The 25,145-nt window shown below is 36.8% G+C and overlaps 2 protein-coding genes across 2 annotated transcripts; one reads left to right on the forward strand and one right to left on the reverse strand.

The window, feature by feature from the left end:
• The first annotated feature begins 636 nt into the window (after positions 1-636).
• Positions 637-7,770, forward strand: chchd3b (coiled-coil-helix-coiled-coil-helix domain containing 3b). Its single transcript, XM_042752799.1, has 11 exons — positions 637-907; positions 2,232-3,161; positions 3,235-3,251; positions 3,441-3,706; positions 4,877-4,971; positions 5,056-5,235; positions 5,875-5,889; positions 6,181-6,264; positions 6,749-6,819; positions 6,893-7,028; positions 7,228-7,770. The coding sequence occupies exons 1-11, from the start codon at positions 821-823 to the stop codon at positions 7,252-7,254; spliced, it is 1,908 nt and encodes a 635-aa protein (XP_042608733.1). The 5' UTR covers positions 637-820; the 3' UTR covers positions 7,255-7,770.
• Positions 7,771-12,610: 4,840 nt separating this feature from the next.
• On the reverse strand, positions 12,611-17,947 carry gpr22b (G protein-coupled receptor 22b). Its single transcript, XM_042753224.1, has 3 exons — positions 17,430-17,947; positions 15,668-16,499; positions 12,611-14,250 (listed from the first exon to the last, which is right to left on the reverse strand). Exon 3 carries the CDS (start codon positions 14,244-14,246, stop codon positions 12,933-12,935), a length of 1,314 nt encoding a protein of 437 aa, XP_042609158.1. The 5' UTR covers positions 14,247-14,250; positions 15,668-16,499; positions 17,430-17,947; the 3' UTR covers positions 12,611-12,932.
• Positions 17,948-25,145: the final 7,198 nt, after the last annotated feature.

Here is a 25,145-nt window from a genome sequence, read left to right on the forward strand (position 1 = left end):
TCACTCATGTAGAGTTCATAAATTCACAGAGTACAACCATCTTTTTCCACCAAAATACAATAACTAATACAGTTATTGTTTGTACTGTAAAATCATAATAATACTAATTTAATGAGACTGCGTTCAAAAAAGTGAGTTTTCAAGTCTACATTTACATTTTTAGGCAGAACAATGTTTTAACATTTTGAACACTAATGAATAATAATAACACGTCATGTATTATTAGACCTATAGTATCATGAACAGCACAGAATATGTCCACTTGCTTATAAACTTAAGCGTATATGCACTCAGATATATTGACAAAATTGTGAACATTCATAGCTGTAAACCATATTTTCCACCAAAATACAATGTGTGAATACTTAAAAATTGATGATAATTTAATGCGATTGTTCAAAAAGAGTAAGCTTTCAAATATTATTTGCATTTTTTAAACGTTTTGAATAATAATAATCGCCTCATGTATTATTAATGTCGCATATTAGCCACACCCCCAAATATTTAATATCACGAAAAAGCACATAATGTCCATTTTAAATACGTATAAACGTTAATAAAGCGTGTATGCTCCAATATATGTGAACAAATAAGATTTATTGATGATTATAAATATTTATTAGCTGATAGAAGTGAATCGGTGGAGGTTTAGTGAAACTGCTCTGGGTGAGAGAGAGAGTGCGGAGGGCTGAGCTAAACACGAGCTTTTGGGCTTTAGATGTCGAAGCCCATACTGAACATCCCAGTCCTTAAGAAAAAAACACTTGTATTTGCAATAAATATCGTGTTGAGCTGTATAGATACATAGACCGTCGAAGTGATGGGGGGCAATGGCAGCTCGCGCCACGTTTCCTTCGACCCTGCCTATGATGAGGAGCAGGGGGTTACATTCGTGAAGGGCATTAGGGTAAGTGTACTAGATAACGATAAACTTATGGAAAAGTGTTTTCTGTTTCCTTTGTTGAGTAATTTTAACTATATTATCTGTGTCGTTTTTATCTATGCGTGCTTAACAACATAAGTTTGTTGCAACGTAGCCTACTTCCACTGCAAGAGCTTCAGTGATTCTGTCTTTGAAATGAATGAATTAGAATATCGTGTGAATTGCAAGCTTGTGGAGGTTTTAGGGGTGCAGAACAAAATGTGCTGCAGGGCAAATAGCTTATGTTAAATATAGCTTACGTACAGGTCATGCATGTTGACCTACTGCATACTAAACATACATACTGCACTTCGACATGACGGGTTAACTTTTACATTACTTATAGCTTTCAAAATCAACTGTATGTTCCTACACCAACCGCATCATAGCACTAAATCTTATAATGGACTTGTAATACAATAAGTATAAGTATAATACAACCACTGTACTTTTCTTTAAAAAAAAAAAAGCATGGTTCAACAAGATTTTGTTGTAATTTTACTTTGGTATACCATGTTTTTGGGTGTATCCCATAATAATACCATTGAACATGAATTTGGTTCCCATTCCATGGTATATATCAGTGTACAGTGGTATTCCCATCTTCTGAACGATAGTACTGCTGCAGTAGTGTCTTTCTAATTAATGCACTTTCAGCTATTTCCCAGATTATTTGCAATCACTTAAAAAATATTGCATAAAAAGAAAGCAATATTGTCTAATGAAGATTCATGCATCCCAGATCAGTCAAATTGCATTGCCAATTTGAAAAAAAGATCATTAAATTAATTCATTTTGGGCTACGATAATCTAATTTTTAATTATTATTAAAAAAAAAAATTTTTTTTAATAATATTTTTTTTTTATTATTATTAAAAAAAAATAAAAAATTAAAGTAAATACTATAGTAAAGTACTTGAATTAATTTGTTGTGGTAATTCTATAGTTGCTGTGGTAATATAACAGCTTTACTATAGTAAAAAAAAAAAAACCTGAGTACCCAAACCTGTACTACGTTTTCTAAAACTATAGAGTATATTCTACTACAATACACTACAGTCTACTGTAGTAAAAATTAAAGTATACAACAGTATTTATTACAGTTCACTATAGTTCATACTCCAGTATGCTGTAGCATTCGTTATCAAAAAAGGGTGGTAAATACTATAATATATACAGTATACACTTTACTATAGTATGGTTCAGAAACGCTATAGTATTTACTTTAAATTACTATACTTTGCACATTTTAAAAAACAAGTAATATCAACAAGTATATCAATGCTATTTCTCATCTGATGATAAACAGCTTTCACAAAGAGTGATTGATCGTATGAAGGAGTCTCCACCTGTGGTTCACCCGCAAGCTTCACCCAAATCCTCCACCCAGTCAACAGCTCCTGTAGCTCCTCCGGCTGAGCGATTGGTTCCAGGTGAACATCATGTACCCATAATCCCTCATCCTCCCTCATATGCCAGTACTTTGGTTCCTCCTCCCGTTTCAGAGCCAATAACACATTTCGTGCCTTTAGTAACTGGGACTGAGGAAACATCCGCACCACCTTCAAATCACCTAAAGTCACCTGAAAGTCTTCCAAATCCTCCGCCTACAGGTGATGAGCATGTAGTTATACTTGTACCTGACCCTCAACCTGCTGTGCCGCCTGCTGAACCCATAAATGCTCCTTCAGCAGTGTCAAGTGAATCATTAACTGCTTCTCCACGTATAGAACCCCTAACACCACCTCCTTCCATAACCTCGAGTACTGAACCTGTCGCCATTCCTCCTTCACCAACCACAGACCCACTTACTGAACCTGTAACACCTATAGGGTCCTCTGTTGAACCTGTAACACCTATAGGGTCCCCTGTTGAAGCTGTAACACCTATAGCATCCTCTGTTGAACCTGTAACACCTATAGGGTCCTCTGTTGAACCCGTAAGACATATAGAATCCTCTTTTGAACCCGTAACACCTATAGGCTCCTCTGTTGAACCCATAACACCTATAGGGTCCTCTGTTGAACCCGTAACACCTATAGGGTCCTCTGTTGAACCCGTAACACCTATAGGGTCCTCTGTTGAAGCTGTAACACCTATAGGGTCCCATGTTGAAGCTGTAACACCTATAGGGTCCCCTGTTGAACCTGTAACACCTATAGGGTGCCCTGTTTTAGCTGTAACACCCATAGGGTCCCCTGTTGAAGCTGTAACACCTATAGCGTTCTCTGTTGAACCCGTAAGACATATAGGCTCCTCTGTTGAACCTGTAACACCTATAGGCTCCTCTGTTGAACCTGTAACACCTATAGGGTCCTCTGTTGAACCCGTAACACCTATAGGCTCCTCTGTTGAACCCGTAACACCTATAGGCTCCTCTGTTGAACCCGTAACACCTATAGGGTCCTCTGTTGAAGCTGTAACACCTATAGAGTCCTCTGTTGAACCTGCAATTGTATCTGCTGAACCGACTGAACCTATAGAAGAAACTCCATTGTTTGTTTATTTATGTTCTGAGAAAATATGTTGTGTGTATGTGGTTTTCTGTTGAACCTGAGGTTTCAACCTCCCCAATCGCCAAACCTGCTCCCATTCACTCTGTCTTGGAGGAGTCGGCTGTTTCGCAATCTGGATCTGCTTCATCTGTGGTTTTGCCTGATGAAATGCCTTGCAAGATGCAAATGGGTCTACTTTCCACTGGAGATCCTGCAGTTCCTCGTGTTCACCTGGTTGAGGAACCTGTTACGCCTCAACTCGAGGTCTTTCCACTGCAAACACATGTTGGTAAGTTCAAAATCTGGGTCATTAGTCTTACCAAAGTCTCTCTGGTTAATTTTTGACCGATGGACCTGCAAAGTCTCCACTTGTATCTCAGGATTTTGTAGAAATCTCAATAAATTGGAAATGGCAACAGATCTTTTCTGTAAACTGTATTGTCGCATAACTCTCCATATAAAGTTAGATATTGGATATCTTTACCTGCATATATAGAGAGCATTCATGTAAAGTGATGTACAGCACATCTCAACTGCTTAAATGTTTATATCATCACAAAATGTAAATTATAGTATCGCCCAGCTCCAATCTGCTAAATGCAACTATAAGGCATGAAGATATTAAGATATAAATAGTGCTGTCAAACGATTAATCACATCCAAAATAAAAGTTTTTGTTTACATAATATATGTGTGTGTACTGTGTATATTTATTATAGTATATATAAATTTATTATATATAAGTATATATAAATACACACACAAACAGTATATATTTTGAAAGTATTTACATTTATATATTTATATTCTTATGTTTTATATTATATGTAAATATATTTAAAATGTAAACATATTTTTCTTAAATATATACATGCAAGTGTTTGTACTTTTATATTAATAATAATTATACACAGTGTACACACATATATTGTGTAAACGAAAACTTTTATTTTGATTAACTGTTTGACAGCACTAATTATAAACAATAACATCATGATTTTCATCACAATTTACATTAGCTTCATTATTATTATTATTATTTTAATAATCTGTATTGTTAAAACTAATATTTAATTACTTTTTAAAAGAATGGAACATGCATGGATTAATTGTTAGCAATAATATCTTTAACATCCATTTAGAAAATAAATGGGTTGAATTTTTCTTTATTGTAAACCAGGGGTCTCCAACCCTGCTCCTGGAGAGCTACTGTCCTGCAGATTTCAGCTCCAACCCCAATCAAACACACCTGAACCAGCTAATCAAGGTGTTCAGGGCTACTTGATAATTACAGACAGGTGTGTTGGAGCAGGGTTAGAACTGAAGGCTGATGGATGGTAGCTCTCCAGGAGCAGGGTTGGAGATCCCTGATGTAAATTTTAACTTCTCCGAAACTTGATTGTGTTTTATAAATTAATGGAAGATCTCCATGCTAAAATATGATATTTATTTTGTTTAGTGAATGAGGAAAAGCTCAAAAGGCAGCTCAGAGAAGATCTCCAGAAGCTCCTGAATGAGGAAATGAAGATGGCAGAGCGTAACATGCGACAACAGTAAAAACTTAACTGTTTTCTCAACAAAGTACCCAAGAATGCAGTGAGTTTTGGCATCTAAACCGCATTTACTGTGTTTTCGTAACTGGAGGAAGAGAAAGCTAAAGCGAAGGCCCAAGCTCAAGCTGCAGCCCGACTCCAGATTCAGGACGAGGTCAGGAAGCTTCTGGAAGAGGAGAAGGCATCCTATCAACAGACTCTAGCAGATGCCATTAGGATGGAGCAGCTGAAGGTCCAGGATGAGCATCTCATAACTCAGTATTACGTAAGTCTGCTTCTGCGCACAGTTGTGTTGTTTATGTATGTGCATCTGAGTATACATGCTTTTTACCATTTGAACAGCTTCTGTCTCTGTGCAATTTTTTTGCAAAGCAAAAATATACTGGTGCAATACTAACAAAATACTAAGGATTAATAGAAAAACACATTTAAAAACAAACAAATACTACTAGTAATAATGTCAAAAACATAATAAAACTGCTAAAACTTTACCTTAATTAAAAAAAAAAAAAAATGGATTGGAAAATGTAAAATAGAAATTGTAATATAACACTAGTAATAATGTAAAATAAAATAAAAAAACTTTTAAAAAGCTTTACTTAAAAAAAAAAAAAAAGAAATTGAATGGAAAATGTAAAATAGAAATTGTAATATAAAATAAAAAATTCTAATTATCAATAAAAACTTGCTACTAAGATAACACTATTATCATGTGCAAAACAACTTATGTTACATTTTATCTGCATCCAGCTCTAAATGTATCTGCATGTGTAGGATTTGCATATTGTGAATGTCCAGATGTTAAAAATGCATGACTATAAATGGTTCACTGCTTAACTCCGCTGTCGTTTATTTCCTTTCCCTTTCTCTTTTTTTCCTTTATCTTGATCTGCTCGTGTTTCAGTGGATGGAGAGGAAGGTAAGATGTTGAGGCTTGCTTGTTTACTTTTTTAAGAGAAATGTGCGATCGTTTCTATTCCAGCTAAATGTGAGTGAGTGAATGCTTAAACACAAGGTTAAATTAGTTCTGTTTAATATGCATTAATCTATCACACACATACAGCCTTTTCGGTACATTTAACATCGCTTGTGAGCAAAACCCTTTTGTATATTGATATCAAGAAATGCATGTGCCATTAAACTCTCTTTACTATAGTGTTCTATAGTAGATTTACAGGATGATGCTTCACATGTTTTATCTTCCCATCAGGCTCAGAACCTGGAGGAGAAGGAGAAAGATCTGGAAAATCAGGACGCTTTGTTTCGGGAGCAGATTGCCAAGATGCAGGAAAAGGCAAAATGATTGCCCTGACCTTTCATATGCTCTTTATACCTTTTCCAGAGTGATATCATCACTTCATATGCAGTACAGGGTTATTATCGTTAACTAAAACTTAAACCATTTAAAAAATAATAATAATAATAATCATTACTTGAAATAAAATACACTTTATCTGAAATTAAATAACTTATTTTATCTTAAACTTATCTTATTTCAGCTAGTTGCCAAGGTAACATTTCTCGTTGTCATTTCGTGTAACTTGATTTACTAAAATAAAAAATAAAATGAAAATGAAATATGAATAAAAGCCATATAGACATAATAAAAACGACGAAACAAGCAAATTTACTAAAACTTTTAACTGAAATCAATTAAAATGAAAACAAAATATACAAAATAAAAAAGAATTAAAAATATTATTAAAAACTATAGTATCTTTTTGATATAAAATAAAGTAAAATAGCACTAATGCGGTATATTCTTTGTTGTTGTGCAGATGGCTCGGTTCACAAAAGTTACTGCTGAAAATTACAAGAAAGGCTTAGAGGACGCACACAACCGCTTCAGGTGAGTGTGCAAGATCAATAAATCAGTGTTTAGTTTTACAAATGACATTTATCTCATTCCTCACTCTCTCTAGGCGATGCCAAATCAAACCAGTGTGTTCAGATCTGCAGAGTCAGATACTGAAGTGTTACGCTGAGAATAAAGGTCAAACTATGAGCTGTTCCAGCATCGCATCACTGTACATTCAGTGTGTGGACCGTGCCAGACAGGTAAACCACACTGATGAGACCACTTGAGTGAATATGCACTCATATTCAATATAGCTATTTAAATACTGACTGAGAAAATGTTTATGCAGTGCAGCTTAGAGCACATCTTAAACTAAGACTTTAAAAGTAGTTTGAAAAACGTATTATTGTTTTATATAATTGCTATGAATTATTCACACAATTTTTTTTTTTTTTCCAGGATAAAAAGCTGAGCACCGGAGGTTAGCTCACTGGACTGAACGTCAGATCTGCAGTGTCATGGTGAAAGAAAAAAGGCCATCGCTGCAAACACACACACACATCTAAACGGATCCTTTCTTACACATTTCAGCAGTTTTAAATATGCATTCTCTTGAATATGAGCCATTATTGGACCACTTTGGAGAAATACCTCAACTAGTTTCAGACTCTTGTAACTGTGAACCCCTAAATGGTTTCAGGTGCTATTGAATGCTTTGTTTGTGTGTGGAGATAATAGTGATTTCTTCTGTGTTCCTTCTTGTTTTAAAATAGTGCATGACCAAAAAGTACAAAGCGATGCACAATCTGGAAGCTGCTGTCTGATGACATGTTTTTGCATAGTAAAGAGTTTGTGCCTTTTCCTTTGATACCTAATTTTATGGATATTTTGGATAAATGTGATTGAAATCCAACCTCTGCTGCTAAAATCCATTTAAATGTGTAAAATGGGTATTAAAGGAATAGTTCACCCAAAAATAAAAATTTGCTGAAAATGCACGCACCTTCAGGTCATCCAAGATCTGTTTGTTTCTTCGTCAGATTTGGAGAAATGTAGCATTGCATCACTTGCTCAGCAATGGATGCTCTGCAGTGAATGGGTGCCGTCAGAATGAGAGTCCAAACAGCTGATAAAAACATCACAATAATCCACACCGAAGTCTTGCAAAGTAAAATGATGCATGTTTGTAAGAAACAAATCCATCATTAAGGAGTTCCATTAAAAAGTTGTCTCATCTGAATCAGGAGAGAAATGTGCACAGTTCACAAGTGAAAACAGTCCAAAACTGTTCTAAACAAATATACCGGTGGATTTTAATGTGAGACAACAATAGGGAATGGAGTTTTTCAGTGGTGGAAATGTTATTATGGATTATGGACTCGTATTTTGTCCAGAAGGTTTACAGTTGAAATGCCTAAACAATGGATTTAAAAAAAATTATATATATGTTTTTTTACTTAAATTAATGGACTGGAGTGGTGTGGATTACTTGTGGATTCTAGTGATGTTTTTATCGGCTTTTTGGGCTTTCATTCTGACGGTACCCATTCACTCCATTGGTGAGCAAGTGAAAAGTCCCTGATTGGGTGAAATGATGAAAACCTAGGTTCGTTGTTGTGCAACTTTAAATAACATGTTTCCACCAGATGGCGCTGTAGCCCACAGTCTGTGACCAGATACTGAACGTTATTCTAATATTCTTGGTGTATTGTGGAACCAGGCTGGTCTAGAAGGTTAAAAGGACGACCAACCCTCTGATCAGCAGAATATCAATAGGTTTGGTATGAAACAAACATGAGCAGTTGTAAAACGAGCAGTGACCTTATATTATCCAGCTGGTTGATTTGTATTTATAGCTTGTTTTCTGGTTTATTATTATTATTTTTTTAATCCTCTATATAGTACCAAGGGGGCTGTAGTTCTGTCAGTGCAATATTTTATTGTATGAGAGGGTGACCTGACTCTTTTATCCTCTTATGTGTCCTACCAGCATGAACACATAGATACAGCACACTTTATGAAAGCATGTTTAATGCAATATTCTTGGGTAAAATTGACCTAATTATTGAAATCAACATTAACTGGCTCCTGGCTTAATGTTTTATTGAAATAGTACTTGATGGTTCAGCCTGTCATCAATTACTCAACCTCTTTATGTTTCAAAACCTTATGAACACAAATCAATTTTATGTATATGTCACTCTTTTGCATGCAATCTAGTATATTTTATATAACAGGTATATTAGAGAAACAGATTGAAATCGAAGTTATTTGTTAAAAAGCTTACCTTTAAGTGAGCTGATCATTGAATCAGGGAGTTGAACTCAAGAAAAAGATCAGTCTGATTCACAAATGAATCGTTTTCAACAGAATCGAACACTGTATGAATAACCAAACTGAAAGAAATAAGTTTAAGTTGAATTACTAAAATGAACAATACTGAAGCTAAATAGAAATAAATAACAGAACATAAAAAATTACATAAACTTAAAAACTGAAAATAGTGTATTGTATTTGGTGTATTTAACAAGTAGCCTATTGATAAATACTGTAGTAAATAAATATCATAAAAGTAAGCTTTTGTCCTCTTTTATTTTCACTATATAAAAAAGCGACCAGGATATTTGTCAAAAAATCTAATTTTGTGTTCCACAGAAAAAAAAAAGTTTCATGAATAATCATAAAAAACTAACTGAAATAAAATACGTTGAAGCTGAAGTACTGAAATGAATGATGCAAAAAAACGAAATATCTGAAAATAAATGAAACCAAATAGAAATTAAACCAATACTGATAATCACAAAAGCACTTAACAAAATAACAAAAACTTAAATGAAAATAAACACTGAAAATATGAAAATGAATGCTAATTCATAAAAACTATAAAAGTATATTAATAGCACAGAAATAATACTTTTCTAGCTCTCATACAAAACATGGCATAACATATGGCATAAGTCAGGTTTGAAAGGAAATGATTTCAGGCTGGACTATCCCTTTAAATACATATTAAAAAGGTATGTTTAATAATAGAAGAGATCTATATTAAAATCATGACAGTTTTAGTATTCTCTATAGTAGCCGTATTCATTTCCTTCCACAGTTGCACAGTGTTGCTTCTGGGCAATGAGCATTTAAGCAATCATAACATACAAATTATTTATACGACTGTGGATTTTTAAAATGTAGTTTATTCGCTAACAAATGTGAGCCATATTTTATGTTTTTTTTTTTTTTTGTTACTGTTTGTCCTCAAGATGTTTTGAAGGACTTCTTGGATGAAGTGTGACCAGAAAAATTGGTTTAAATCCGAACTTGTTTCTTCGTTATGAACCATTTTATATGCATCAAGTGCTTGTAAACTGGGCTTGTTACCCAGAGAGCAACAGACGGTTCAGCCACTTTCACTCTTAAAAATAAAGAAGCTTCACAACCTTTTGGTCTAAATGGTTCTATAAAGAACCTTTAACATCTGAAGAACTGTTTCTATTTCACAAAAGGCTCTTTGTGGCAAAAAAATGTTCCATTATGTTAGATTATAAATGTTAGATTATAAAAAGGTAAGAAAGAGATGGTTCTTTAAAGAATCTTTGACTGAATGGTTTTTTGTGAAACCAAAAATGGTTCTTCTATGGTATCGCTTGAAGAACCTTTTAAGCACCTCTATTGTTAAGAGTGTAGCAATAGCTGTTTGCAAACTTGGAACCACGACATTGACATGCCCCTTAATCTAGCTTGACGTGCTTTATATCTGAAAAAAGATTTAACACAGTTTACTTTTACGAAACCCTTGTGGTACATTGTTTATAGAGGGCTTGATGATTCTCAATTACAGTTTTATAGGACGATCTGAGAGGTGCAAATCCTTTGAGAGCGAAGTGTGACGAAAGGTCACCGCCGCATATTGAGCGACCCGTTTGGTTGTTTGAAGTGCCGTCACTTGGAATGAGACAGAGCCGTGAATTGCGGGTCACTGTGTGACCTGAATTTTACAACACCGTGAAACCGGCATCAGATGTCTGCAGAGGGCATTTCAAATCAAACATATGATTTTATCCTAGCAAATAACAGGACTCTGTAGGTGTGACCCATTGACGCCGCAGGATGCTGGCTTGATATTGCTTTTGTAGAGGTCGTTGGGAAACAAGACAGAGTTTGGATGAGTTTTGAAGCAAAGGAAGTGCTTAAAACTGTCATTTTAATATACAGTATAAGAGCTTTCAATATATTCTAAATGGCGTAATTAATGACGAACCGACACCATCTCTCTGGCTGCGTTGTTCACCCACAAATTTGTCCCATTTAAGCCAAGTGCACTTTACCTGTCATCCAGGCTGATGTATGAGCATCTCAAAACCTTTGTTATCCTTCCCTGGGGTTCATAAACCTCTTTTCTCTCCTGCAGCACTGTATTGGGATTGCTTGAATGGTAAATTGTAAGTAATAGCCTATTTATTGCAAAACAGCTATATTTTGAATCTTTAATTACATGATGTTGTAGGAATAACCAGTCAGTAATTGCTCTGATTTTAAGACTCACATGGCTTACAGTAAGTACACTGTTCACGTTGAGTTAGACTTAATGAAAGTTGAATAAGTCAAAAATAGCTCCAAACTGTTCAGTGAGTCATTCATTAGAATGATGAATATATATACAGTATATATATATATATATATATATATATATATATATATATATATATATATATATATATATATATTTATTTTTTTTTTTTTTTTTTTTTTTTTTTTTTTTTTTTTCTCATAAAAAATGGAAAGGCACATTACAAAATTACTAAAACGTAAACTAAAATTAAAATAATTTTAAATATTAAAATAAAAGGAACAATATTCATAACTGCTACAATAGTATATAAATAATTTTAAAAATACCTCAAACATACAACACACATACCATGCAGCCAGTGAGGATGAATTTTGTTTTTGTATTATTTCATGGTTTTTGTCTCATCTTATCCAATTCAGACTGCAAACTTGTGCATCAACGAAAAGTATTGTTTCCGAAGTGATGTAGTGCAAAGTTTTGCCTACACCAACACGCAGAACTGTTAATGGATTTCTATGTAAATCACTGTGATATTGATCTAATTCGGCTTGGCATTGGTTAATTTCATTCTTGACAATACTAAATTATTCTGAACATGCAAAGCAGAATGTTCTCGTAATGGTGCACAATAGACCTCTAAGAGCTACAGTGCTGACCAGGAAAAATATTCATTAATATGTATGCAGATTTGGTGAATGGGAGCTTAACTTTAGTGTTTCAGTGAATGCAAAATGAGGGACGTTTTGTCCTTGACAGCAGTGCCTAAATGAACCAGACGTTTCCTCAGATTTGACTGCTCTAAAACAATGATATTTGCAGCAGCTTCCCTCCTTTTCTTTGTGAATCTCAAGGCTTTGCAGGGTTACCATCTGTTAAATTTTGATCTGTTCCTCATGCAAAGTGTCATATGACTTCAGAAGACTTGGAGTGCAGCAACACAAGGCGACTATTGTAAGTGCTTTTTGTTGTTTTGTTTAGTGTTTTCGGAGCTTAAGATATGAATTGCTTTGTGACGATTAGTCAATAATTGTGAAATGATAATCTCTTCATATTCACACACGAGATGACATGGATTTTATAAGGTTAGACAAAGTAAAAGTCTTATCATAATGACTTTTGTAAGTGCTTTTTCAGGTTTGGAGCTTAACATATGAATTGCTATGTGATTATTAGTAATTCTCCTTTTTTCTTCCACAGAAACAATAATATGTTCATATTCCTACACAAGATGATGTTCACAGCATCTGCGTTCAAGTCAAAAAGCAGATGGATTTCATCTTTTTCCCCACCTAGTTTATTATAAATACATGTATACACAGGCTACAGGTCATAAATGAGGAACATAACTGATAGAGTATGTACAAATCTCAGTTTTCATGTATTTACAGTACATACAGTGGTTTATAAAGGACATGCACCATGTAACTGCAATATCATCAATCTATGGAACCTATCATATTATATTCCAAGTTATAAATAGTAACCGATTCTTCGATATCTGCTCATGTAAGACTAATATTCACATAACATGGTTCCCTTTTTGTATAACAGTGCTTTAATGAGAGCTAGTCCCTGTTCTGGAGGTCGCAAAGTGGTTTTAGTCTGCATCTTCAGATGATAGGCATTTCTGCCTTGCTTCGTGATCGTCAAACGTCACTTTCTTATTCCGTTTGGGATCGATCCAGGAGTTTCGAATCACTGCGTTGTTCGGCAGCGGATCCGCCTCGATGATGGAAACCACCCGTTTCTTCATTTTACTTTTCAAGACTTTCTGGAACTTCTGCCTCGTGAAGGCATACAAGAGAGGATGGAAGACCGTGGTGCCGTAGGCCATGACCAGAAAACCCATTCGGAGCTTGACGGTGAGGTCGCTGGGGCCTGCGCTGAGGATCACAGTGTTTAAAACAGTGATGGGTGTCCAGCAGAGGAGGAACGTGGAGATGATGAGCAATGACATGCGGAAAACACGCTTTTGGCGTTCACGCCGCTCCCGGTGGCGTTTGACAGCCCTGCGCAGGGCGATGATCACCGAGACGGACGTGCGCATGCCAAGCGGAGCATTTCCGCGGTTGCTGCTCTGCGAGGCGTCCGTGATCTCGGGCAGCTGTTGCTCAGATGTTGACATGAGGGAAAAGTTCTTTTTCCTCTTCATCTTTTTCTTCTTCTTCTGCGTGGCGTGGAAGCGTGTACCAATGCGTATGTTGAGTGCCTGCAGGATCTTGGTGTACGTGACTAGCATGATGATGGCAGTCAAACAGAAAATGGGGATTTGGGCCACTAGGTGGTAGTACAGACCAAGTTCGGTGTAATATTCGTTGACGTGCACAACGGCGGTCTGATTGGCTTTGGTGGGCTCCGGTCCCAAGAATCCCACCTCGATAAATGGCACCAAGAAGCTGAGGAAGGACAACACCCAAATGCAACCCAACAGAGCCACCGCTCGTCCCATAGTCAGCACACGATTGGCCGGTTTCACGGAGATGTCATATCGGTCCAAAGTGATGGCTAGCACGTTAGCTGCCGTAGCCACGCTTGCGAAGGACACGCAGGCCTCATGAAAGCAGCAGACGAGCACCGTGTCGTCTTGCAGCGATAGCATTAACACAACAATGGTCAGAGGGATGCAGCAAACGCACACCAACACATCCAGCACGTGGAGGTTCATGGTGACAATGTTGCTGACGGAATTGACCAGGTTGGACTTCATGCAGTAGAGAGCCAGTACGGTCAGGTTGCTGCTCAATCCCAGGACGATCTCCAGCATGAGGAATCCGGTCAGGGACACCTGGAAGCTGAGTGTGTAAGGGTAAGGGCTGGCCGCCGTCATGGCGGGACTCACGGACTCGGTGATGTCGAGGACTGTAACGTTACTCATGGTGCTTTCTTCCTCCGTTGCGGGAGGGACGTGCATTATCCTAAAAGGTAAAAACAGCAGGATGCATAGTTAGAGAAATGTGTGGGAAGACCAGACACTTTGAAAAGCATTGTGTCATTCCGTATTGAATTGAGAATCCATTATGTAGCAAACAGATTTGAATTTAAATGTAAGAATTACAAGGAAATTAAAGTCAAATGAATTCATACAAATGTCATTTTTGACTAAAAATTCAATGTTTGTCAAGAATAACTTTGAAAAATGAAGTCTTAAATTTGAATTTCTTGGAGATAGATAGATAGATAGATAGATAGATAGATAGATAGATAGATACTGTCATTCCAATACAGCTTTCTGTGGGCTGTAGCCAAGTTCATTCAAAATTCAGACTCATTCACTCTGATTTCATTCTGAATTTTGCATAACTCTGCTTGTTGATGTGCTACTGATCTAAAAGATAGCAGCTAAACAACATTAACATTTACGCATTTGGCAGACACTTTTATCCAAAGCGAACTGCTTTTCATTCAAGGTGCACATTTACTTTTTTTCATCGGTTCTTGTTTTTCCCGGGATTCAAACTCATGACCTTGGCATTGCTAGCTAGTGCCATGTGCTACTCTTTGAGCTACAGGAAACCCAAATGAAGTTGTCTGTAATGGCAACAACATGTTATGATTCAAGAAATCTGTTTGGGGTCCCACATATCGAGACCAACAAAACCATTAGATAAAGGGTGTTTTACCCTTGTTCTAAACCGAAGACCAGGCCCACACAGTATCTGTGGTAAATTATTGCTGGATTCACTGCACTGCCTCTGCATCTTGAAAGTCCATTTAAATATTTTAGCTGATTTGAAATTGTTTTCATCTCTTAATGACCACGTTTTACTCCATTTGCATAGAATTTGGCAGATTTTCAACAAGGATCAGTTCAGAAAATGCACAAAAGCGTCTGCAGATTCCCTTTGGGCCTGCTAATGGCTTTACATTTGATGTTTGCATGCACGGTGACTAATAATGCATTGGCCATTCCACGTTGGGCGCTGCTATGAATAGACACACTTTAGTTATTATTTTTGTCCACCGTGCATTTTCATTTGTTGTGCAGCGATGGATTGCTTCATTTACAAATGTGACTGTCTTTAGTACTGGGTTTCATTCATCACCAAGAGGGAGAATTTAGAGAGAGAGAGAGGATCGCTGAGATAATAAGTATGAACCTGGCTTTTGTAATTTACTCCAATGTAGATGGATGCTTCAAGGTGCCAACATGAAACTAATAACTCTTAATAACTAATAACTCTGACTGACACAGTGGAGTGAAACCAAATGGAAACTCTAATGACTTCATGAGCTAAAACACAACACCTCACAGATCATCAAGCTTGTTTCTGGACGTCCTTGACGACTAATGACAACTGTCCAATAGTTTATTTTACACATTTGTTGACTTACCCTTCCCCTTCCAGCTTCTTTCTCAGCCTCGGGAGTCAGCAGTCGAGTCAGGATAGTCTGGAAGGGGTACAACTTGCACATCAGCCTCAGGCATGGCCTTTCAAGGATGTATTCTGCACTTCTTGATCCTCGTAATCCAAGCAATTTTCTCGCTTAGCGGTCAGAGAGGACAATTTGGCAGCAATTTCTTTAATTTTTACTAAACCAAACAATATGTTTGATCCCTTGCCATGTCCAGAACTAACAAAGAGGTGTCATTCTCATTCTCTTTCAGAAGTTTCGCTCTTGTTTGTTTAAGAGTCCAAAGAAAATGGCGAGCAATTCAGAGATCAGCTGTCAATTTCTCTTTTCTAAATTAATTTGACAACTGAAAACGATTGTTTTGATTATTATATCCATATTAGGGTTGGGAAGTTGTGTTAATCTCCCTCGATAGGATGAAGAAATCCAGTAACCCGGTCTCACACCGTTCCTTCAACGCTGATATATTCCCGTTATTGAATTTTTATGGGCCTTAGAAGGTGATAAATCCATATTGATTTGCATGTGCCATCTGCCAAAGAATCCAAGGTCACAGAATTGTTTAGGTCAGCGTGAGGGGGTGGTGCATTTTGGGTGTAGGAAATGTAATTTCCTGTCCCCTTACAGAAGGTGACCTTTAGGCTGCGTCGTCAACGTTGTCTGAAGCACATGATAAAACCTCTCCGCATCCGTGGTGTGCATGGGAATGACTTCACCTGGGGAATCCACTCTAGGGAATGTCCTTGCAAGCCGGAGAGACTCCGCACTGCACTTTAGATGCAGTTTTCTTCAGCTCTTTAATCCTACAGTCCTGCCAAGAAAAAAGCAAGAAGTATTGATAAGTGTACAATCAATTATTCATTGAGCCTGCATCCAATCCACCATCAACTAAGGACTTCCATGTGTTATCCATTCATCTTTACCAAGCAGTCTTTGGAAATGCACAAGCTCTGGTCTTGCTTAACGTCCATGTGAAGGTACACCTGTGAACCTGCAGGGGTTGATGGATGGGCCCGTGCATCTTGGGAACAATCTACAAACACTCATTTCCAAAGCAATGCCTTTTAGGGAAGGTAACACAAGCACCTGTGTTGTTTTATGTCTGTAATCTCTCACATTATTTTTCAGTCAAGAACACGGCTCGACGATTCACGTGTAACGAGGTGATCATGTTCCAGCCATGAATGAGACTTTACACTGTACATTCTTCCCAGATGTCACAGTCCAGCAGAGTTTGATAAATCGGGGGAAACCGTAAACAGAATCGATCAGGTTTTGGGGGCTAAATTTGTCAGCGGAGACGTGGATCAATAGACTAACTAAGGTTGGATTGTTGTTTACAGGCAGCGGCAAGATAATCACAAAATGTAGACGTTGAGAAGGACTTGTCCCCTCAGATATTCAGATTAGTCATTTTCACTGATACATTTTTTTCAATATTACCTACAGTTCCTTCAGTCATGAATATTTGGTTCCATTCTTGCAATATGAATCATTTAGTTCTGCTCTATCCTTCGTTTTGTTGATTTATTCAAGTTTGATTTACTAAGGCAACTCCAATTTTGACAGATTGCTCTCTAAAAGATGCTGTTGTCACCCAGGGAGCCTTTTATCTGCTATCTTCTAAGTTTCGACATCTGCATTTTTGGATTATAACTGTTTAAATGGTTTTATATCCAGTGGCATGCATATTCATTCAATCACATTTGATCTCCAAAGTTATTCAGTATCGCCCTCTTACCTTTGCGCTCCTAGAGTTCTCATCTGTCGTGCAACGTAGAGTAGCTACAGCTTCACCAAAGCATCATCTGAGATCCACAAGTGCATCTTCTGCACACACTTTTGCAGCCGTTGCATGTCAGTGCGTCGTAAACCTGCTTCCCCCGGAGGAGCGTGAATCAAATGCTGTCCGTGTGAACTGTCACCAGTGCCAGCGGAGTGAAACAGACGTCCTCTGACTTTGATCTACTGTCCTGCTAACTCTGTCCTGCTGCTTTTCCTCTGCCTTGATCCCACACGCTCTCTTCACACTGTGATGCGTTGAAGTGTTGCCGTTGCACCCCTCTGTTGCACCTCCTCATCCTCGCTTGTCCCCATCTCTCTCTCTCTCGTTCGCTCCTTCTCTATCTTAGTCTCCCTCTCTCACTCACTGCGGCGATTTTGCAGTGTTGCTCCCTGCTCTGATTGGTTTGTCGTAATGGGGTTAACCCTTTCCTCCCCGGAGAGTGGGGTTGCACTCTTCCTTTTGTTTTCTTGTCGTTCTCTCCATCCAGCTTTTCCCTCCATCCTGCGATGGCAGCACAGTCTCGGCTGCATCTGTCAGTCCCTGCGGAGATGCTTCGGGTTCTATTTAAGCACTGTGTCAGAGTTGCATGTTTTCATTCATATTTGATGCCATGCTCTGTGATGAAAGTGGATAGGGGTCTACTGGGAAAAGGGCACAAAAAGAGTGTGGCTCTGTTCCAAACCTAGTGAGCTGCCTACGTAGGCAACATTTTATGGCAAACAGGCCGTTTTTAAAGACTGTTGGTCCTATGATACCTCATTTGGCTAAATTTTAAAGCAGCATCACATGTATCCATAACGGAGAAGGTCATCCCAGAATGCACTGCGATGAGCTCAGTGGAAAAAAAAGCAAATTATCCAAGCGAAGTCATTTGTTCAATAACGGAACATATATACAATTTAGACATGAAACAATATAAAAATTACTGGCTGATACCAATAAGCCAATAATTAGTTTCATGTACACACACAATATTTAAAAAACACATGTATGTCTACATGTATTATTTTCAATTAATAATATTTACAATACTTTGTACATACTAAATATTTACAAAAAAAATGTAATAATTATGTAATAATGTTAGTAATACAATTATATATAATATATTAATATTTGTGAGATTTTATCATAATTTTACATTATTATGGGGTTATTACAGATTATTATAAATATGCATATCTACACGTAATATTTTAAATCAATATTTACTAAACATGAATGTATTGATAATGCTCAATATACATTTTCAATATGAAAATATTAATTGTAAGAAATGAATAAATTCTATATTCTATAATTATATTATGCTTTCATATTTATTTATTTTGAGATATGCTAAAGATTATATTTATCTAGGTAAATTATTAGTACCTTTAAAGATTAACATAAGCATAGTTAGTGGTTTTGCAAAGGTAATCTAAATGTAAAATTAGCGGAAATACACAATTACATATCTAACATTGACCGATTAATTAAAAAATGTCAGCCGATATCGACCGATAACCAAAATGTACCACTATATTGTGCATCCGTTAAAAAAATAAAAGAAATTACCCAATATTTGTGTGTGATTTAAAGTATTTTTAGATTCTAATGTAATTAGTGGCATGCTAAAGGCAAGTTATTGAAATCATGTGTACCTCAGGTCTCACGTTGACCTGTATGCTAATTGTATGATGTAAGAGTTGCTGCCTATGTAGAGGAAATTGTTCACTTACGAGATTCTATTTGTAGCCAACTGTGTAGGCAGTATAGGCAGCGCACTAGCTTTAGGAATGGAGCATGTGTGTTTGATTTATATGATGGGAACACTTAGTGTGTGTGTAATATGTAGAGGAATTGTGATTGATAGTTTCAATTAAGTCGGCCTGTCAGCTGGCAGAATGTGCAGTCTTTCTCAATTCGTTTTGTTTGGCTCATTTGGCAGGTAAGGGGGGCGTCTAAAGTGACAGTTGTTACAAGAATGTGTGTGTGTGTGTGTTCACATTTGAAGCAGTTGTTGGCATGCTGCTCTCCACACGTTCTGATTCTGAAATGCACATGTTGTATTATTAAGTGGTAAACAGCCTTCTATAGACACGGCAGCAGCACCACTGAAAACTTTGCACTAAAGACAGGCTCGATATTTCAGCTGCCATTAATATTTCAGCATGCTTTCCCAGCAGCCTTCCAACACTGCAGAGTAATATTCTGCTATTCCTAAACATTTTTCTGTGATGTTTTTTAGGGGGAAATGACACTAGCGTTCAGCGTTGTGTGTGCTGTGGATAAAAATTTATGATGAATATTATAAATAACTATTTTGATTGCCATATATATTGTTCCTCCCTCCACAGTTATGTCTCAATATATGTGTGGTTATATGAAAAAAAGAAATGCAGTAAGTATATTTTACAGATGTTCACTTACTGTACTGTGGTGAATACCTTGATACAGTGATGGTATCTGATGGTAAGAATACAATGTTACTTTTTAGACCTGTTTTCTAACTGATTCTTATGGTACTCTAAAAATGCTGAGTGGTTTCAACCCAACATTGGGTCAAATATGAACTAACCCAGCTGTTGGGTTCAATTTTTACATTAAGTTTTTAACATAAAGTTGGGTTAGTCCATATTTGACCAAAAGGTGGGTTGAAACAACCCATCATTTTTTAGAGTGAAGCAAAGTACCATGGTACATGTCCAAAAAGGCCAAAGTACTTTAATTTAACATATTGATACCATAGGATTTTCATGGCACATGTCTAAAAACATGATACAAGCATGGTGCCAAGTGCCACATCTAAAATATTGTAGTTTTTTTTATGGTAACCTAAGGTAGGCTACACCACCATTCAGTCTCTTATGCTCACCAAGGCTGCATTTATTTTATCAAAAATACAGTAATATTGTGAAATATTTATACAATTTAAAATAACTGTTTTCTATTTGAATATATTTTTAAAATGTAATTTATTCCTGTGATGTAAAGCTGAATTTCCAGCATCATTACTCCAGTCTTCAGAGTCACACAATCCTTCAGAAATCATTCTAATATACTGATTTGTTGCTCAAGAAACATTAATGATTATTATCAATCATGAATACAGTTGTGCTGCTTCATATTTTGGTGGAAACCATGATACAGATGTCAAACAGAAACTTAAAAAGAACAGCATTTATTTGAAATTGTATTATATTTCAAAATATAAACTACCATGATATTTCTGTGGTGGTACATGTACACAATAAATACCATGATATTTTTAAGTAAACTGGGTTTATGTTATACAACATTTTTTAGTCATATGACCTATTATTAATATAAATTAACATATTTTGAGTTATGCAAAGAATATGCTAACACATGCACTGTGGTAACGTCTAAAATTTGTGATCTCTAAAATTTCTTTTGTTTTTTTAAGTGGAGTTTACCTCAGAAATCTGGTCTGGTAAAAGAGACAGACTTGACTGAATTCAAGCTGCACACTTTTCTGGAGCGACCGACAGACAGCTGGGATTTCCAGCAATCAAGCTCAGCTTCGATCCGTCCGCTATCGCTCTGGGAGTAGAACTGCAGAAACCCTGTAGGACTTCTGATTTTTCTCGGGCTGGCCATGCGAGAGGGTCGTTTGGCGGGGTGCCAGAAATCAGTTTGAGGAGGACAGAGATCTCAGCAGCAGCTCTTTTATCTCTCTCCTGCAGTGCCACTCGTGCTCTTTGTAGCCGGAGTGTTTAGTCTCCCTGTAGATTAGCAGAACACTAATAGAGCCGCCCGCCTTTGTGTTACTGAAGTGCCGGGAGTTTTTTAATCACTCGCCTCTTAATACACACTGTAAATCTGAACACTTTCTCGGCAAAAACGAGAGAGAACTGGAGTAGAAAGTGTTTTACATCTTTAGGTGAAAGAAGGACACTTCTAAAAGGAATAATTTAAAGTTAAATGCTAGTTGGGACGATCAGTCAGTGCTGATTAACATACTCATTTTACGTCATCTATTTAGATGCCGTTGTTCATCGACGCCATGTTGTTTTTAGTGTGAATATATGGGTTTAATTTAAAGCTGTCCCCTTTTTCGAAATCCTCTTTGTTTTTGTGCCAGATAAATACTGTCATAACTGCATAAAGAAATTAGATCATCTACTAATAAGGTAAGCTGCTTTTTTTGTTGTTGACAACTTGTGGAGGAAGTTTTCTAATGCGATAACTTTAAACTACAGCACAAGTTGTCAAATCAACGGTAATCACACTCGTTCAGTCAATCTCTCTCTCTCATAATACTCTACTCCACATAACACACAGGTTTTAATGCAGTAATACAATAAGCATTTAATAAAGCAACTCAACGTTCCTTCGTTACTAATTCTAAAGTGACGTTTTGGAATTAGTAACAGATCTTAAGCTCAGCTGTTAAACTGTCAAATTTAGATTTGAATCTGTGGCAGAAAGAAGTAGTTCTGCACAAAAGAGTGCATTTATAGACACTCCATTGTTATTTTTTAATGTATTTACACACTCGTGCCGTAGAACTGTTGTATAAACGCAATATCACACTCATAGACATGAGATATGGCTGAATATTGGCACGCTGTGATTACCTACATTGTCAATCAAACTGTAGAATCAATTAGCCGGTGTGCAAAATTTTTCAGTCCTCTTATTCAGTGCTAAATGTGCATCTCTGTGCAATCAATAAATAATAATTGGTCGTGGGGCTCCGCTAATGTGCTTATACTCCAACCAGCGACTGCATTTATAAGCCCTTTGATGTTTAAGCAAACAAATCACTCATCTTTGTTTGCATTTATGACACTCTAAATCTGATTTGTGTGCGATACCCTGTAGCCTGAAGTGATTAATCTTTATTGTTGAAGCTTGTAAATTTGATAATATGGCCAGTGAGGCGAGACTGTTTTGTCTGTGCGTAATTGTGGTCTTTCTCACTCTCTTTTTTTCATCCTTGATGTCTCATTGCATCATCTGTTCTTATTAGCACGTTGAGAGATTTGTTCACTGTATGTGTTCTGTGTCATGTCTGGTCCTCTGTGATGTCAGACTAATTGGTTATGTTAATTAGTGATGGTGAGGTCACATGCTGTGTCATAATGATTGTATTTATGAGATTAATGGCTTTACATGTTGTTAAAAAAAAGACTTTGGGGCCGTCAATTAAAGAATTATGGTGGAGGTAAATTATTATTGGTTGCAAGTTAATTGTAATAGTTAATGTTGACTGAACATTTTGCATTTTATATATTGTTGATGAAGCTTGCTAGAAAAAAAATTATTTAAGCCGGTTTATGCAGGTTTCCCTCCTTATTTTTTGGATCAATGCTAAAAAAGCTTAATGTATTTGTCAGTAATTTTGTCAAAAAGAGAGAAAGAAATATTAAATTGCCCAATGAAAATTACTTGAATTATGACTTCCAAGTACATAAATGCAAACTTCCCAAAGAGGACTCAAATGCAACAATAATCTAGTGAAAATGGAGAACCAATCATACCTGAAATCATGCAGTCATTATGTTGGAAATGATTGCATTTCATATAAATTGAGGTGGATGCAATTTCGGTTCAGTAGACAAAGTAAATGTGCTTTTTCTGAGGTCTTTTGTTGGTTCAGTTGGCTTCACAGTCTGACCAGTCTTATCTGGTTGGCCAACTGGTCTACCATTCTGACCGGTTAACTAACGGCTAAAACACCTTGAAATATTTCAGACTAGACCGGTTTGACCAGTGGAAACCATCCTGGTCTTAGCTGGTCTCACAGACTGGCCAAGCTGGTTTAGATGGACAGCCAACTGGTCTACCATCCTGACCAGTTAACAAATGGCTAAACCCCCTTGAAATTCAAACCAGACCAGTTCGACCAATGGAAACCATCCTGGATTCCAGCAGAGACCAGTAAACCACCTGAGGCTAGTTCATGAGTCCTCAACCTTGAAGTCACAAGAGATGTACATTTACATTCCAGTTATACAGTTAACAAAAGATTACAGCTTAATTTTTGGCTAAAATTTGGGAGCAAAAGGGGCTGATAACACTAGTTTAAGATAATGTTGCAATTTCTGTCAATGCACTGATATTTTAAATGCATTTATAAAGTAAATGACTAGTCCTATATATTACAGCATACAGCACACCAAAGGAGATAGAGCAGCTTTACTCAGTCACTGCAAACTCCTTGACTTCCTGTTTGAGTTGCATGTTTACATTAGCTTGTTATCGTGAGAAAGGACAGGTCCGCTGTTTCAGAATGCAGCAGACATGCTCCAGAGGACACATTGTTCACCCCTCGGTCAGAGATTCAAGAGAGAAACTGCTATGTCATGCATTAAAAATCCTGGGGTTCTCCACACTCTGTTTAGCATTACAAGAGCTCTGTTATGAAACCTAGTGAGCCGTGTTGCTGTCCACTGCCTACACTGACAGTAAGGCAGCATGATATTGAAATGATATGAAACACTATACACTAGAAAAATAGGAAAACACAGATTTCTTTGCATTCTATTGATGTAATCCTGAAAAATATGTAATGTACTAGATTAAATCGTGTAGGGTGAATGTGAAATGTAGCATTACATCACTTGCTCACCAATCGGATCCTCTGCAGTGAATGGGTGCCGTCACAATGAGAGTCCAAACAGCTGATAAAAACATCACAGTAATCCACACGACTCTAGTCTAAACTATATGTTTGTAACAAAGAAGTACATCATTAACATGTTTTTAACCTTAAACCATTGCTTCTGGCTAATATACAGTATCTTGGCTTTATCCATGATATTGCTTTCTTCAGTGAAAAAGTTGTCTGGTTTGAATCATGAGAGAAATATGCACAGATCAAACACCATTTACAAGTTAAAACAGTTCCAAACAGATCTAAAGAAATATATGGGTGGATTTTGATGTGGAACAGGAGATGGACTTTTTCACTGGAGGAAGCGTTATTATTGATTATGGATTATGGACTTAAAGTTAAAACACCTTAATGATGGATTTAATTTGCAAACACTTTGCAAATTAATTATTGGATTATTATGGTGTTTTTATCAGCTGTTTCGGACTCTCATTCTGATGGCACCCATTCACATCCATTAGTGAGCAAGTGATGTAATGCTACATTTCTCAAAATCTGATGAAGAAACAAACTCATCTACATCTCGGATGGCCTGAGGCTGCAGTACATTTTCAGCAAATGTTCATTTTGGGGTGTAACAATCCAGTAAATTGCTGCCTAAGTAAGGCCAAGAACTTCATGAACACATATATATTATTCATCAATTGAGTTCAACCACCAAGGTTTATTTTTTTTCATTTAACAAACTCGTAATCACTTCACCAGGATGTTGAACACAGAGTACATATTTGTACGTGAATCACAGTTGTTTGTCCTGGCCATATAAAATATGTTGCATATTTATTTTTTCTCCCAGGGACCCTAAACAACACACTGCGCACTGCGGGATCATGCGATGATTATCACGTGTCGTCGAGCTTGACAGTCACTTGAACGTTTGAGACGTGAACTCATCATTCACGAGCCCACGTGCAGTTAGAAACCCACCAGCTCCTGCTGTGAGGTTCTGAAGATGAGACGTCCTGTTTGTTTTTCCACATCAAGAGAGCTTTTCAGTCGGAGGTCGCTCGAAGAACCAGAGGAACTTCCATGTAAACATTTGACTT

The sequence above is a fragment of the Cyprinus carpio genome, chromosome B25, assembly GCF_018340385.1.
Source record: "Cyprinus carpio isolate SPL01 chromosome B25, ASM1834038v1, whole genome shotgun sequence".
NCBI classification, from domain to species: domain Eukaryota; kingdom Metazoa; phylum Chordata; class Actinopteri; order Cypriniformes; family Cyprinidae; genus Cyprinus; species Cyprinus carpio.